General features: G+C 38.8%; 1 protein-coding gene across 3 annotated transcripts in view; it reads right to left on the reverse strand.

The window, feature by feature from the left end:
• RTN4IP1 (reticulon 4 interacting protein 1) overlaps positions 1 to 15,637 on the reverse strand; it is a 43,396-nt gene extending 27,759 nt beyond the window's left edge. For 2 of the 3 annotated variants that reach the window (XR_012158009.1, XM_073336919.1), the window contains exons 1-5: positions 14,767 to 15,636; positions 12,451 to 12,602; positions 8,263 to 8,331; positions 5,213 to 5,337; positions 2,190 to 2,238 (exon numbers count right to left, since the gene is read on the reverse strand). Coding sequence is in view for 1 of the 3 variants with exons in the window: in XM_073336919.1 (XP_073193020.1) it covers positions 2,190 to 2,238; positions 5,213 to 5,337; positions 8,263 to 8,331; positions 12,451 to 12,602; positions 14,767 to 15,067 (696 nt within the window). In the remaining 2 variants the exon portion in view is untranslated. Of the gene's footprint in view, positions 1 to 2,189; positions 2,239 to 5,212; positions 5,338 to 8,262; positions 8,332 to 12,450; positions 12,603 to 14,766 lie in introns of all 3 variants that reach the window. The other variant, XR_012158008.1, reaches the window with a different exon arrangement.
• Positions 15,638 to 15,666: the final 29 nt, after the last annotated feature.

Raw genomic sequence — 15,666 nt, forward strand, 5'->3', positions numbered from 1 at the left:
TATCAACAGAATCCAAATAAACATCTGCAATACAGAGGGGGTACAGCAGGTGCACTGTGTTACTGTGTAGGGCAACTCACTAACACACAACTCCATAAATGGTGTTTAGGATATGCAGTTATAATAATTTTCTACTCTGATGCCTCTTACAGATCTTAGATACCAGGCTACCTTAAGTAAAAGGCTTTGTGCCTTTCAAAGTTGGCCATTTGGACAGTTAATTCTTCAGATGCTGCTGACTACCTAAGTATGCACTTGGCTGCTAATATACAAAGTGCAAACCTTCCATCAAGGTAGATAAAAATAAATGATTTTTTTTTAATTTTGAGTCAGATTTTTTATTTCTTATTTAAATTATAATACATTTTTATTTTTAAAAATAAACTTATTTAAAATAAAATCTGAATTTAATACAAAATATGTTAAGTTGTAAAATTATGATCTCTTAAAACATTTAAATAAAAAACAAATATGCCGAATCCCTAAGCCTCTATCAAAAACTTTGAGTTAAAGGCTCTTTTTCTAAATAAAGAAAGCATCAGGGGAAAAAACATCTAAATTTTGAGCTCAAGCTTTGTAAATATATCAGAAAAGGTCATGAACACTATTCAAGACTTGTTTCGTTAATAAAAATAAGATTTCTATGCTATTTTGTGTGTTTAATTAAATTCCAATGACCATCCTAATGCAGCTTGTCACAAGTCACGAGCAAAAAGATAATTATCTAGTAAATAAGCAATATATCATTCATCATTTTCTAACATACTAAGAATGTACCATTAATAAGAATCTGAAAGTATTAAGCTATATAATCAATATATATAAATATGCGTAAATAGATATATATATAGTTATAGTGTACCCTCCTAGGTATAAAAAAAGATGTACCAAATCTAGTGTAAAGACTATTTGGTTGTAAATCAGCTCACTAGAAACAATAATCTGGCTATGTGGAAATTTCAAAGAGCAAAAATTTATAGGGGAAGATGGCTGGTTAGTTTATAGTCTGCAGAGCTGCTAAGACAGAAAGGAATTTTGCTAATAATTTAATTTACCCTCTGTTGTATACCTTATTCTCACTCTTCACTACAATATCTTCTTTGATATTTGCCAACCATAAACTTAATGCAGGAATGAATTATTCTACATGATGACAGGTAGACATCATAACTACTCAGTGGCAGGCTCAACCTTTCTTACTGAACTCATTTAGCAACTTGCTTTATCAAGGTTTAGGCAGATAGTGTACCACTGAAAACTCTCCCATGCTCTTCTAAAGGCTATTACATTTACAACTTTGAAATCTGAAAAAAACACTTTGTGGTGCAATCATCTAAAATGTGTTTGTTTATACTCTGAAGACAAAGATACTTGAGTATAACGGGACACTGCTTTCAATCAAAAGCCCCAAATTTAATGCAAATGTACTCAGAACAAGTTTCAAGATGAATAGCTCATTAAAAAACATCTCCTCTCCCCAAAGTTTAGAACTGTTGAGATTAAAAACTGGAGGAAGGGGAATTGCATTCTAAGCCACTACACTATATTTGATGCACATAAAAATATTAACACATTAAGAAGAATTTACATCAGAAAACAAACAACAGTTTGCTGAAGTCATTATCAATTTATACCAGTTTATTCCATTTGGGGGTGAGAGAGGCAGAAAATCTAATCAAAACATATAACAGATTTCAAGTCACATGGAAATTGGAGTCTCCTTCCCAGTAACTAAAGCCTTGAAGTGTAATCGTTCACTTCCTACACCCATAACCTCTCTGCCCCTAAAACCGACTCCTTTCTAACTTAGACTAAGATAATAAAGTAGATGGAAATGATAAATCTCAAACTATTTTCATATTCTCTTACCTTTGGGCTTGCACTGAGATCATTCAGTAGCTTGCTGATTCATAGAATCTTAGAATATCAGGGTGGGAAGGGACTTCAAGAGGTCATCTAGTCCAACCCCCTGCTCAAAGCAGGACCAATCCCCCATAGTTGCCCCAGATCCCTAAATGGCCCCCTCAAGGATTGAACTCACAACCCTCGATTTAGCAGGCCAAGGCTCAAACCGCTGAGCGATCCCTCCCCCCCGATTCACCACCAACAGCCCCCACCTCATTTCCCTAAACCTTGATCATACAGTATTTTTATAAAGGCCTCATACTGGGCTTATTGTAATACATCACCTGGATAGCAAAGGTACCAACTCCACCTGAAGCGCCGAAAATTAATATTCTGTAAAACAAGAGCAATTCCAATTGATACAACCTAACTGCACAGCAAGACAATTCCACTATGTAAGAATCCACGTGAATTAAACTAATGAAATACCCAACATACACAAAGATTCCTTGGTGATCCTATTTACATGAGGGGGGGGATTACAACAGGGAGATGAACATGAATGTAGAAGAGAAGCGGCAGCTAGGACAAAAGTCTGATGAATGCAGCAATCATAACAAATACCTAGGGTTATATTTTAGAGAAGGTGCCAACATGTCAGCTTTTAAAAAAGTGCAAAATTTTAATAACACCCTACTTGAATGTCTCTTACAGATTTCAGATACCAGGCTATGTGAAACTAACAGCTCTGTTTCTCTTTCAAAATTGGTCCTTTGGACAGTTAACCTTTCAGATGACTAAAAATGTGAGGCAACACTGTCGACTTACACTTCTGTGCCAATAACACTATCTTCCAGTACAGCAAGGCAGCTCTTTGCCTTGTTCATATGAGTTTTCCACTAATCCAGCAGTGGAACCATAGGCCAATAATATTTTCATCAAGAGACAACTTAAAGGAAGCACTATTTCCACACTTTCTCCCCAAAAGAACTGAATAAGGTTAGCACTTCCTAAGTTTGGACCCATACTTTATGATCAAATTTTCATTGGTTTTGTGTTGTGACATTTCCTTTACAGAAAAATCAATTGTCAATGTAAACCTAAGAGAAAATATTTGTTTAAAGTGGTCGTATTTACAGTATTGGGACATTTTAGAACTCATGGAATGTAGGTCACATTATTAAACTTTATAGCTGATTAACAGAGGGAAAAAAAAACGTGTAACGAAGTAGACTAGGCAAAAATAATTTTGAGGCTGTACTAAACCAAAATACATTTCTTTTCTAGAAATGCTACCGTTAAGGTGAGCAGAACTCCGCTAGTTTTCATTTATAATTGGAAGAGATTACAGAATAGCAAACACTGAGAATGAGCAAATACGATAAAGATCAGAGCTACTGCATCATAAAACATGTTTTTCATTTATTTTGACAAGTGTACGTTCATTACACCTGTGTGTAATAAATACCTCATAGTATATTACTAAAGACATTGTAGAATATTTTGTTAAAATATCTAGTTTTAATTATATGAGACCTCAGTACAGCACTCAGCACTCTAATTGTGGTGTTTTATAAACTTCATCTAGATACTTTCTATTAAATCTTTAATACATAGACTTATAAGAAAGTGTTACCTGAAGCCTATAATTGGAATTGTAAATTTTGAACCATCTGCTGACTTCAGTGCAGGAATATTGAAGTCAGAATTTCAGTGACTATTTTGTTCAAAAGACTGAAGTTCAGATATCACCACGGGGGTTTCATTGAAGTTTCAGTACCTTCAAGCAAAGGATGTTTCTGATTTAAACCTTCTCACTATGCTGGGGATGAAGGAAATTGCTTTTGCAATTCAAGATTGTAGTATGCTGTCCGGATGTTGGATTCAGCATTTTGGTTTAAAAAACGGGCACATACTTTTGCCATCAAACATCTTGCCAATTTTCTTTCTAACTTAAAATTTGCTATTTTCTCACTGATTTTTTGAAGAAAGCTACAGCTAAAGAGTTGAAAATTCATCTTTTGAAGAGTGACTGAAGTAAAATATTTCAGTGGAAGTTTGGAACAGCTTTGGTGAGGGTTATCTTTTTATTCTAAAAGCCTCCAGGACACATGGGTCGTCTTTGTACATGGTACAAGAGTTCCATAGCTGAAGCAAAGAGCACTAAGTACATTTCCAGAAACAAAACAAGTGGTCAAAAAACTTTTTCATTTCCCCCAACCCAGGGGCTGACCACAGCCTGTTGTTTGCAACCAAGATGTTATACACTAGAAACTATTTACAAAGCAATCTATAAGTGCATATGAGTCATTAGTAGCAGTAACAGAACATTTAAATAGTGACTGAGAATGTGAAAGTAAAACTCACTAGTTGTTTTTTCATTGTTTAAGCTGCAGCAAATGCAAAAAGTAAAAGAAACAGTATAAATAAAGGAGTTTTTTTTTTTAAAGAGCTTTCACTTTTAGGTAATGTTTGTAACCTAGGTAGGGCATTTTTATTTTTTTTAACCAAAGGCACCTCATTAAATTATATTTATCCCATTTACATGCAACAAATTAACCAAAATGAAAAATTACCTAAAATATTTAAAAAATAAAGAGGGGGATAAGTGAAATGTTCTACTGTTTACTACAGGGTAATACCAATAGTTTCAAGAGCAGAAGCAATTTCAAAGAATAATTTATTTTCTCAAAATATAGTAAACATTTGCCTGATATTTTCATAATGAAATTTACCATGGCACACAATAGCCAGTTACTTCAGTATCTTCCAAAGATAGAAGAAAGCTTTTTATTAAATCCAATGTCCTTTGCAATATATTTTATTAAAACATAATACACCACGATAACAGGAGGTCTGAAAGTACAAGGTCAAGATCTTGTAAACATTTATGCACATTCTTAATTCTATTCATGTGAGTAGTCCCATTAATTTTAATGAACTACTCACATAAGCAGAGTTAAGAACATGTGTAAGTGTTTATAAGATCAATTGGATTTTCCTTCTGTTCAGAAGGAAGTGAGGTGAGAAGTCCTCTGACCCCACCAAAACAATTGAGGGTCTCATTCTACAAGCTTTACTTAAGCAAATAGCCACACTGAAATTAATAGGACTATTTGTCAGAATAAAGGTTAGCAGTTCAGGCCCTGAATTAAAAAAGTAAACTTTCAGCCATATAGGTCATCTCTGTATCTTTACCATACTAATGCAAATTCAAAGGCTTTACCATTTTGTGTATATAGGAATGACTCTGCACGATCATTTTTTATTTTACCTATCTTAATAATTTAAATTCAGTAAGCTCTCTATACAAAAATTAAACACACAAAACGTAATGAAAACATTAGCAGGAGGACCAGTTACCTACCGTTTCCCACTGCAATTATCTTGGTTCAGTCCCCCAATTTGGTTTATTGCAGACCATGCTGTTAGACCCACATATGGTAAGGAGGCAGCTTCCATGTGACTGAGACACTTGGGCTTGTGAGAGATCTAAATAGAAGATCAGCCATGTCTAAATCACAATGAATAGTATATTTGTGGACTACCAGGGTTGATAAAAATAAAGTTTTTAATATGGATTTCAATAAAAAAAATTCAAATTTGATTTACATTAAATACATTTTTCATTTAAAAAATTAAACTTTTTCTATAATCTATTAAAATTACTTACATTAAATAAAAAAAAATTAAGCAGTAAATTTTTACTGCAAAACTTTTAAAAAGTCATACTTCCGAACTAGAGGAAGTCACTAGCTCAGAACCTGGAACTAGAGCAGGGGTTCTCATACTTTATTGCACCATGACCCCCTTCCGACAAAAAAAAAAAAAAAATTACTACACGACCCCAGAAGGGGGGACCAAAGCCTAAGCCCCACCACCCCATGTGTGGGGGCCAAAACCAAAGCACAAGGGCTTCAGCACCAAGTTGGGGCCTGTAACCTGAGCCCCACCACCCAGGTCTGACACTCTCAGGCTTCAGCTTTGTCCCCGGGCAGTGGGGCTTGGGTTTTGGCTTTGGCCCCGGCCCTGGACCCCAGCAAGTCTAACTCCAGCCCTGGCAACCCCATTAAAACGGAGTCACAACCCACTTTGGGGTCCCAACCCACAGTTTGAGAACCACTGAACTAGAGTTTGCTGAGCTGCTAACCCAGCTTTTGACAGCAAGAGTATTGACGGCAGGTGCTGAGAGAATATTTTCTTAATTTCAGTTTACTGAACTAGTTCAGTACAATGGCTAGTTCATTCAAAGTTAAGAAAACAGCTGTGAGCTGAAAAAAGTGGGAAAGCTTGTTTTCATCTTCCAATCTATGAAGAAAAGCTAAGTATGAGAGGATGAGATCTTCTAGTTCTAGAATCTTGAAGGACACGGTGACCAGAAACAATCCATTCAATTCACTAATGACTTTAATAAATCAGTTTATTAAAACATGTTCTGCATTTGAAATTAACTTTTTTCTTAGATATTCAGCATATATAAGGTAGTTTTAATTAACTACTAAAAAAATTAATGCTGATTTTGTGCATTTTTAACTAGATTCTAGTTTCCATGCAAATAGATCTTGACACAAATCATAAGTAAAAGGTTAATCATGTACTAAATAAGAAATGTATCATTCACATTTGCTAAAATAAATAAAATGTAACAAATTTAGAATCTGAATAAAATTTAAACAAATATATAGCTTAACATACATTTGTATAGGTTATTCTTCTAATGCATAACAAAAAAATTGTACCACTGTGACACTGCACCTCATATTTTCCACAGAGATATTCTGATATGATTATGGCATAATTATGATGTATTTTATGCAAGAAAAGCCATGTGAGATATCACTGGAAAGGTTATGATTTAATGACTAAAACTATCCTATTTGTTTGCATGGATCACTTTTGTATCTGAACTTAGGAATATTGACTATGTATCTGTATTACAAATGTGTTTACACCTGGGAAACGCCCACTAGACAAGATGCTTTCATTCTGAAAGCTGGGTGAGGAAGGGCCATTAGAGAAAACAACAGGCCTTAGAAGAAGCTTATCTCCCACCTGGGGGCCTTCCTGAGGACATTGCAGACAGCCTTCGAGTCAAGACTGCTGTGACACTACTGGGACATGTGACCAGGTCACCTGGTGCTGTATTCCATCTTGGGATATGAGTATTTTTCCACTGATGGGCGTGGGAATCAAGCTTTAAAACAAAGGGTTCCTGCCATATGCAAAAGTTATATAAGGCAGGGGAGTGACATCATCTTGGTTTTTCACTGACTTCCCACATAAAGAGACTCCTGGAAACACCTGAGGAACAAAGACTGAACTGGGGGAAGTGCTAGACCCAGGGATTTTTAGCTTGTGACTGGAACACTTGGAGATTCCAAGCTGTAAAAAAGTGAAGATTGCCCCTTAAGAATCTGCAGCCTGCTTGTATCATCACTTAGGGTGAGGATCGGCTATTTACATCCAATCTCTTTGGCATATTAAGCTTAGTTTGCATTTTTGTTTATTTGCTAGGTAACCTGCTTTGATCTATTTGCTATCACTTAAAATCTATCTTTTGTAGTTAATAAACTTGTTTTTGCTTTATCTAAAACCAGCGAGTGGGAGTCATAACTCGGGACAGAAAGCTTTTGTATATTCCTCTCCACATGTGGGGGGGAGGGCGAATTTAATGAGCTTACACTGTACAATTTTCTGTGCAGTGCAAGACAGTATAATTTTGGGTTTACATTCCACAGAGGGTGCGTGCCTGAGTAGCTGGGAAGTTCCCTAGCTGCAGCCTTCCCAGGCAAGGCTGATCACAGCATCTGCATGTACCTGCAGCTGGGTGTGTTCCTACCTGTACATGTGCTGGTGAAAGTACAGGCTGGAGCCTGGAGAGAGCTTCTCACAGCAATTCTGTGTAAAAGGAGCTCAGGCTAGTGGATTAGGGGGACTCAGTGGTACCCCAGCTCCAGGTGGCACCCCGGAAAGAACCCGTCACAACCACATTTAGTGTAAAGGCTATGTTTAGTTGTAAATCCACAAATTTTAATGGTTACCAATCAGTGAGAATCAACCTTCCTTTAGGAAAATTACTAAAAAATACAAATATAAAACAAGATTAAAATCAATTATTTAAATCAAGGTTTCCTGCCTGCTCATTTAAATTACAATTAAAATTGGGGATTTAAATCACTGATTTAACTCAACCCACCAAGTGGACTACAAGGCTGCAAATTAAACAAGCAATACTAAACCTCAGCTGTTGAATTTTCCATGTTTCAAAATATGTTGACTACATAAAGTAGAAAAATATTTTTTTTTAAAAAAAGCTATAAAATTTAAAAACTGTGAAAAAGCAATTTACATAGATTTTGGAAGAAACAAAGTCTGCTGAAATTTTTGTTTTTAATATCGAAATTTTGGTATGGTTACCTCATTTCCACTAGCTACAACAAACTCTGAAATAGTGCCTTGCTTCCAGGGAGCAATTGCTGCCCATACCTAAAACAAAAGGGAAAAACACATTTCAACATTTATTATTTTCTTAAAATTGTATCTATATCATAGAAAAGTCATTTTCCAACCTCCAGAACAATTTCAGTGCAGCATAAGTAGGCACGTGGGCACCAACGATACTGCCAAGAATGACCTTGAGCAGATCACTGCGGACTACGTGGCTCTGGGAAGAAGGATAAAGGAGTTTGAGGCGCAAGCGGTGTTCTCGTCCATCCTCCCCGTGGAAGGAAAAGGCCTGGGTAGAGACCGTCGAATCGTGGAAGTCAACAAATGGCTATGCAGGTGGTGTCGGAGAGAAGGCTCTGGATTCTTTGACCATAGGACGGTGTTCCAAGAAGGAGAAGTGCTAGGCAGACGGGCTCCACCTAACGAAGAGAGGGAAGAGCATCTTTGCAAGCAGGCTGGCTAACCTAGTGAGGAGGGCTTTAAACTAGGTTCACTCGGGGAAGGAGACCAAAGCCCTGAGGTAAGTGGGGACGTGGGATACCGGGAGGAAGCACGAGCAGGAGAGCGCGAAAGGGGAGGGCTCCTGCCTCATACTAAGAAAGCAGGACAAACAGCAAGTTATCTCAAGTGCCTATACACAAATGCAAGAAGACTGGGAAACAAGTAGGGAGAACTGGAAGTCTTGGCACAGTCAAGGAATTATGATGTGATTGGAATAACAGAGACCTGGTGGGATAACTCACATGACTGGAGTACTGTCATGGATGGATATAAACTGTTCCAGGAGGACAGGCATGACAGAAAAGGTGGGGGAGTTGCATTGTATGTAAGAGAGCAGTATGACTGCTCAGAGCTCCGGTATGAAACTGCAGAAAAACATGAGTGTCTCTGGATTAAGTTTAGAAGCGTGAGCAACAAGGGTGATGTCGTGGTGGGATTCTGCTATAGACCATCGGATCAGGGGGATGAGGTGGATGAGGCTTTCTTCCGGGAACTAATGGAAGTTACTAGATCGCAGGCCCTGGTTCTTATGGGAGACTTCACTCACCCTGATATCTGCTGGGAGAGAAATACAGCGGTGCACAGACAATCCAGGAAGTTTTTGGAAAGTGTAGGGGACAATTTCCTGGTGCAAGTGCTGGAGGAACCAATTAGGGGCAGAGCTCCTCTTGATCTACTGCTCACAAACCGGGAAGAATTAGTAGGGGAAGCAAAAGTGGATGGGAACCTGGGAGGCTGTGACCATGAGATGGTCGAGTTCAGGATCCTGACACAGGGAAGAAAGGAGAGCAGCAGAATATGGACACTGGACTTCAGAAAAGCGGACTTTGACAACCTCAGGGAACTGATGGGCAGGATCCCTTGGGAGAATAACATGAGGGGGAAAGGAGTCCAGGAGAGCTGGCTGTATTTTAAAGAATCCTTATTGGGTTACAGGGACAAACCATTCCAAAGTGTAGAAAGAATAATGAGTATGGCAGGTGACCAGCTTGGCTTAACAGTGAAATCCTTACTGATCTTAGACACAGAAAAGAAGCTTACAAAAAGTGGAAGATTGGACAAATGACCAGGGAAGAGTATAAAAATATTGCTCGGGCATGCAGGAGTGAAATCAGGAAGACCAAATCACACCTGGAGTTGCAGCTAGCAAGAGATGTTAAGAGTAACAAGAAGGGTTTCTTCAGGTATGTTAGCAACAAGAAGAAAGTCAAGGGAAGTGTGGGCCCCTTACTGAATAAGGGAGGTAACCTAGTGACAGAGGATGTGGAAAAAGCTAATGTACTCAATTCTTTTTTTGCCTCTGTCTTCACGAACACGGTGAGCTCCCAGACTGCTGCACTGGGCAGCACAGCATGGGGAGGAGGTGACCAGCCCACTGTGAAGAAAGAAGTGGTTCAGGACTATTTAGAAAAGCTGGGACGATCACAAGTCCATGGGGCCAGATGCGCTGCATCCGAGAGTGCTAAAGGAGTAGGCGGATGTGATTGCAGAGCCATTGGCCATTATCTTTGAAAACTCATGGCGATCGGGGGAGGTCCCGGACGACTGGAAAAAGGCTAATGTAGTGCCCATCTTTTAAAAAGGGAAGGAGGAGGATCCTGGAAACTACAGGCCAGTCAGCCTCACCTCAGTCCCTGGAAAAATCATGGAGCAGGTCCTCAAAGAATCAATTCTGAAGCACTTAGAGGAGAGAAAAGTGATCAGGAACAGTCAGCATGGATTCACCAAGGGCAAGTCATGCCTGACTAATCTAATTGCCTTCTGTGATGAGATAACTGGCTCTGTGGTTGAGGGGAAAGCAGTGGATGTGTTGTTCCTTGACTTTAGCAAAGCTTTTTGCTAAAGTCTCCCACAGTATTCTTGCCAGCAAGTTAAAGAAGTATGGGCTGGATGAATGGACGATAAGGTGGATAGAAAGCTGGCTAGATTGTCGGGCTCAACGGGTAGTGATCAATGGCTCCATGTCTAGTTGGCAGCCGGTATCAAGTGGAGTGCCCCAAGGGTCAGTCCTTGGGCCGGTTTTGTTCAATATCTTCATTAATGATCTGGAGGATGGTGTGGATTGCACCCTCAGCAAGTTTGCAGATGACACTAAACTGGGAGGAGAGGTAGATACGCTGGAGGGTAGGGATCGGCTACAGAGGGCCCTTGACAAATTAGAGGATTGGGCCAAAGGAAATCTGATGAAGTTCAACAAGGACAAGTGAAGAGTCCTGCACTTAGGACGGAAGAATCCCATACACCGCTACAGACTAGGGACCAAATAGCTAGGCAGCAGTTCTGCGGAAAAGGACCTAGGGGTTACAGTGGGACGAGAAGCTGGATATGAGTCAACAGTGTGCCCTTGTTGCCAAGAAGGCCAATGGCATTTTGGGATGTATAAGTAGGGGCATTGCCAGCAGATCGAGGGACGTTATCGTTCCCCTCTATTCGACATTGGTGAGGCCTCATCTGGAGTACAGTGTCCAGTTTTGGGCCCCACACTACAAGAAGGATGTGGATAAATTGGAAAGAGTTCAGCGAAGGGCAACCAAAATGATTAGGGGTCTGGAACACATGAGTTATGAGGAGAGGCTGAGGGAACTGGGATTGTTTAGTCTGCAGAAGAGAAGAATGAGGGGGGATTTGATAGCTGCTTTCAACTACCTGAAAGGGGATTCCAAAGAGGATGGTTCTAGACTGTTCTCAGTGGTAGCAGATGACAGAACGCGGAGGAATGGTCCAAGTTGCAGTGGGGGAGGTTTAGGTTGGATATCAGGAAAAACTTTTTCACTAGGAGGGTGGTGAAACACTGGAATGGGTTACCTAGGGAGGTGGTGGAATCTCCTTCCTTAGAAGTTTTTAAGGTCAGGCTTGACAAAGCCCTGGCTTGGATGATTTAGTTGAGGATTGGTCCTGCTTTGAGCAGGGGGTTGGACTAGATGACCTCCTGAGGTCCCTTCGAACCCTGATATTCTATGATTCTATGATTAATTATACGGAATATCAGTTTCACTATATCTAAGTTCACTATAAAAAGGTTTCATTGCTCTCTTAAAACAAACTATAGAAGAATGATTAATAGAAGCATGGATGGGCCATATAACTAAGACGTACTGTACTGTGTATAATATAAACTTTTGGAGAAAGCAGATTACATTAAACAGTTCATATCTTACTGGAAGGCCATGAGCTGGTACAATACCTGAAAGAAAAACACATTCCTCCAGTAGAACTGAAAAAAGTTAAAAGCAAGTCTTACAAGGATTTATATGAGGCTCAGAAATTTGCTGGCTCCTAAACTATGTCGGAGTTTTTGGTATTATAAGATAATAAAGGTTTACCCAAGAGAAATTTCCTGTGAAAATTCTAGATTCAATCAAGATGAAGCAGCTTTGGGTGTTTCATTTTTTAATATAAGAAACCCCCACCTCAGGATTTTAACATATGCTAATTCAATGGACTCTAAATATAAAGGAATGGGGTAACTAGCCCATATGAATATTTTGCAGGAAAAAAACAAATAGAAGTTCAAAAAAAAGTTACTGCAACCTAGTTTTCATGTAGGCTGCACAGAGGCAAGAAAAAAAAGGTATTTGCAAAGAAAAAGAAAAAAATTGACTTCATATTACATTTTCAACATACATAAAGTTAGAAAAATGAGACAAGTTACATCACCTCATCTCCAGGTTTGAAATAGGACACATTTAGCCCACATTCCATAATTACACCAGATACATCTCTACCAAGTGTTAGAGGAAATTCACTCCCGGTGCTTTTCAATTTCAGTGGATCACGTTTCACATTTAAAGCGGCTGCTCCATAACCATCTATAAAACATGGTTTAACAAAGTAGGAAATGTCAATGATTATTTTTATAGAACTGCACAAATCAGACAAGTGAGTAAGGTGTATAACCTGTGCATAATGTAACTTTACACCCCTGAAATTTGATTTTTACAGTTCTGAAAATGTTCTCAACTCTAAAGAACTAGAAGCAAGCAGAACAGTATTATTTTATGTTTTAAAAAAGTTTATACAACTAAGTATCAACTTTTAAGTCTTGCAATATTTCTTCTTTTGTCCCGTTTGGTGCACAATACATATAAAATATTAAGTATCACAAAACCAGTTAGCTACTTATAACACGATATTAGACATCACACTGACAGACATTTGTTATTTCATAATAAGAACAATCAATCATTTCATGTGTGACAACAACACACAGCACTTTATTCTATTCTCTTGAGAACTTCAACTGATAACACATTTCATCTTACAATAATACTTTATAGCTAATGATGCAAAAGAATTGCAAAATGTGTCTCATTTCCCCAAGGAGGGAAGTATTACATCAGTATTCATCTAAACATGATCTTGGAAATCACTAATGGCCTTATGCTGATACGTACTGAGCAACTCTAACTCCTATTAAGTAAATGTGAATGCTCTGCACCACCCATGGTCACGGTCCAACAACAGTCATATCCTGTCTGGACTAACCATTTTCTATTCATTAGACAGTTGTTCAGATGTACAAGGCCTACCAAATATATAATAGTCTGCAGAGATGTCCTATTATTTTTAAAATTATCAGTCATAGAAAAATGAGCAATCACAATCTTAATTATGCACTATTATAATAAAGAAGCTTAAAGGAACACTCAAACACAAAATATTTTCTGAGGATGAAAATATGGTGCTTTGCCAGCCATATGTACCAAAGAGCTCCTTAAAATCTTTGACTATCTCAAGGATGTCTAATTTATTTTTCATAGGTAGATGAGCATTGACAGGGCCAATTCTGCAATCATTAACCACACAAATGATCCCACTGGCTTCAGTAGGGCCCCTCAGATGAGTATGGGTTGCATGATTGGACAAACAATCCTATAACAAACAACCTGCCTTGTTTTGAGTAGTTTTGGCCCCAGAATACAAACAGAATACAAGTCCCACAAGGAGCTTCATGCAGGCAGATCCCGGATCCATCCAGATCTCTGTGTAGGCTCAGGAGTCTGCTAAGATGGAGCTCATTGCAGGATCAGGGCTTTTGAAGAGCGTTAAATTGCAAGTAATTGCTGTATCACTGACATTTTAAGCTCGGTTGTTTAAAAAAATAGAAAGTTCCTTCAATTTTCCTCAAAGACCAATATCAAAATTTGAAATGCAAAGTCGCATCTTGCTGTGAATAAACAGTGAAATGTATGATTTTCTGTTATTTTAAGTTTTTGTTAAGATTTCTGAGCCTGCTACTGAGAACAATTGTTGGACTAGAAAAATGTCAAATGTCAATGATCAATCAGTTAAATGTACTGATTGGCCAAAGCCTTGAATTCAGTGGACCTGAAGAAGAGCTCTGTGTAAGGTCAAAAGCTTGTCTCTCTCACGAATAGAAGCTGGTCCAATAAAAGTAGGCACTGAGGCACCTATGCAACAGGAAGTTAGGACAAAGATGAGAAATAAACATTTTTGGGAATTAATTGTATGAGCCAACTGTCATGGGAGCTGAGGAAGCTAAGTGTTTTGCAGGCCTGGACCCTTGCACAATAGAAACCAAACTAACAGAAGAAGAAAAACACTTTAAAATTGAGTTGCAAGTTGATTCTCATTCTGATCATGAGTTTTAAGTCTGTGAAGAGCAGCAACCAGCTGCTTGTATTACTTGGGCTAAAACCCAGCTTAGTTTTGCTTTGGTAGATGCAGAACAATAGTCTAAAAATTCATCACTCCCCCTAACAATTTAACAGAAAAAAAGTTCTGCAAGAGGATCTTCCCACAATAATCATGGAATATTTTCCCAGACAGCCCTGTTTAAAAACTATTGGAGCCACAGGCACATTTTGGACTATGATTTACACCAACAATTTAATAAAAATAATACAAGTATAATAAAATTATATTTACAGTATGAACATGTTATGTTAAGAACTTAATCGACACTAAAATACACAAAAATATAATAATTCCTACTAAAAAAAAATCACTTACTTCTCATATTAACATCTATAGGGTTTAAACTTGCAGCATGGACTTTAATAATAACTTCATTTGGAAAATGTATTATAGGGAACATCATGTTATTTGTAAATCGTAGCACATCATTTCGCCCATATCTATCTATTATCCACGATGCCATAACTGTACATCTCTGACAAGAGAGGCTGATATTTCTATATAAACGGGGCTTGATTAAACTTTTGCTGCTTCTAAGGCAAGTTGCCATGGAACCTTGACTGAAAAGCAAGCCACTGTATGCTCTCCTACTAAACAGATGCATCTTTAAATACATTATTGACAACGCAAAAGGTGGGATTGTTAATGACTCTAGCTACTATACTTGATGTGTAAAAATAATTACATGCTGGCTACACTGCTGCTTCCCATCTCCACAGAGATAATTTTTAAGCCAATCAAATCCATGTATGTTTGCCAACTTCAATTTTTTAAAAAAAAATATTTTACTATTTCTCTAATTCTTCTTTTACAACCATACGGGATAGGGGGAGGCCTGTCTAGATTCAATTTTTAACTACAAAGCTCACAGGTTTTGAGGTGTGAACGAGGCGGCCTGAACAAACTGGCTTTTCCCCACGAGCATCACAGCCCCCAGAGGCTCCCTAGTTTGAAAGGTGGGGGAAGAAGAGAGGGGCTCCCCCAAACCCGTTACAAATCACCAAATCTCAGTGCCCCAAGGACCCCTCCCCAGGCAGCTCAGCCTCCACCCACAAGACCCCGGCCCCCAGAAGTGAGGCAGCCCCCGCCTCGCTCTCCCGCTTCCTTGCCCCTGCCCCAGGTGCCAGCGCGTTCCCCCCTCTCCGCTCAGCGCGTCCCTGCCTGGCCTGACTCTCCTCCGCGCAGCGCGCACAGGCTGAGGGTCACCGCCGGGCC

Source organism: Lepidochelys kempii, chromosome 3, assembly GCF_965140265.1.
Source record: "Lepidochelys kempii isolate rLepKem1 chromosome 3, rLepKem1.hap2, whole genome shotgun sequence".
NCBI classification, from domain to species: Eukaryota; Metazoa; Chordata; order Testudines; family Cheloniidae; genus Lepidochelys; species Lepidochelys kempii.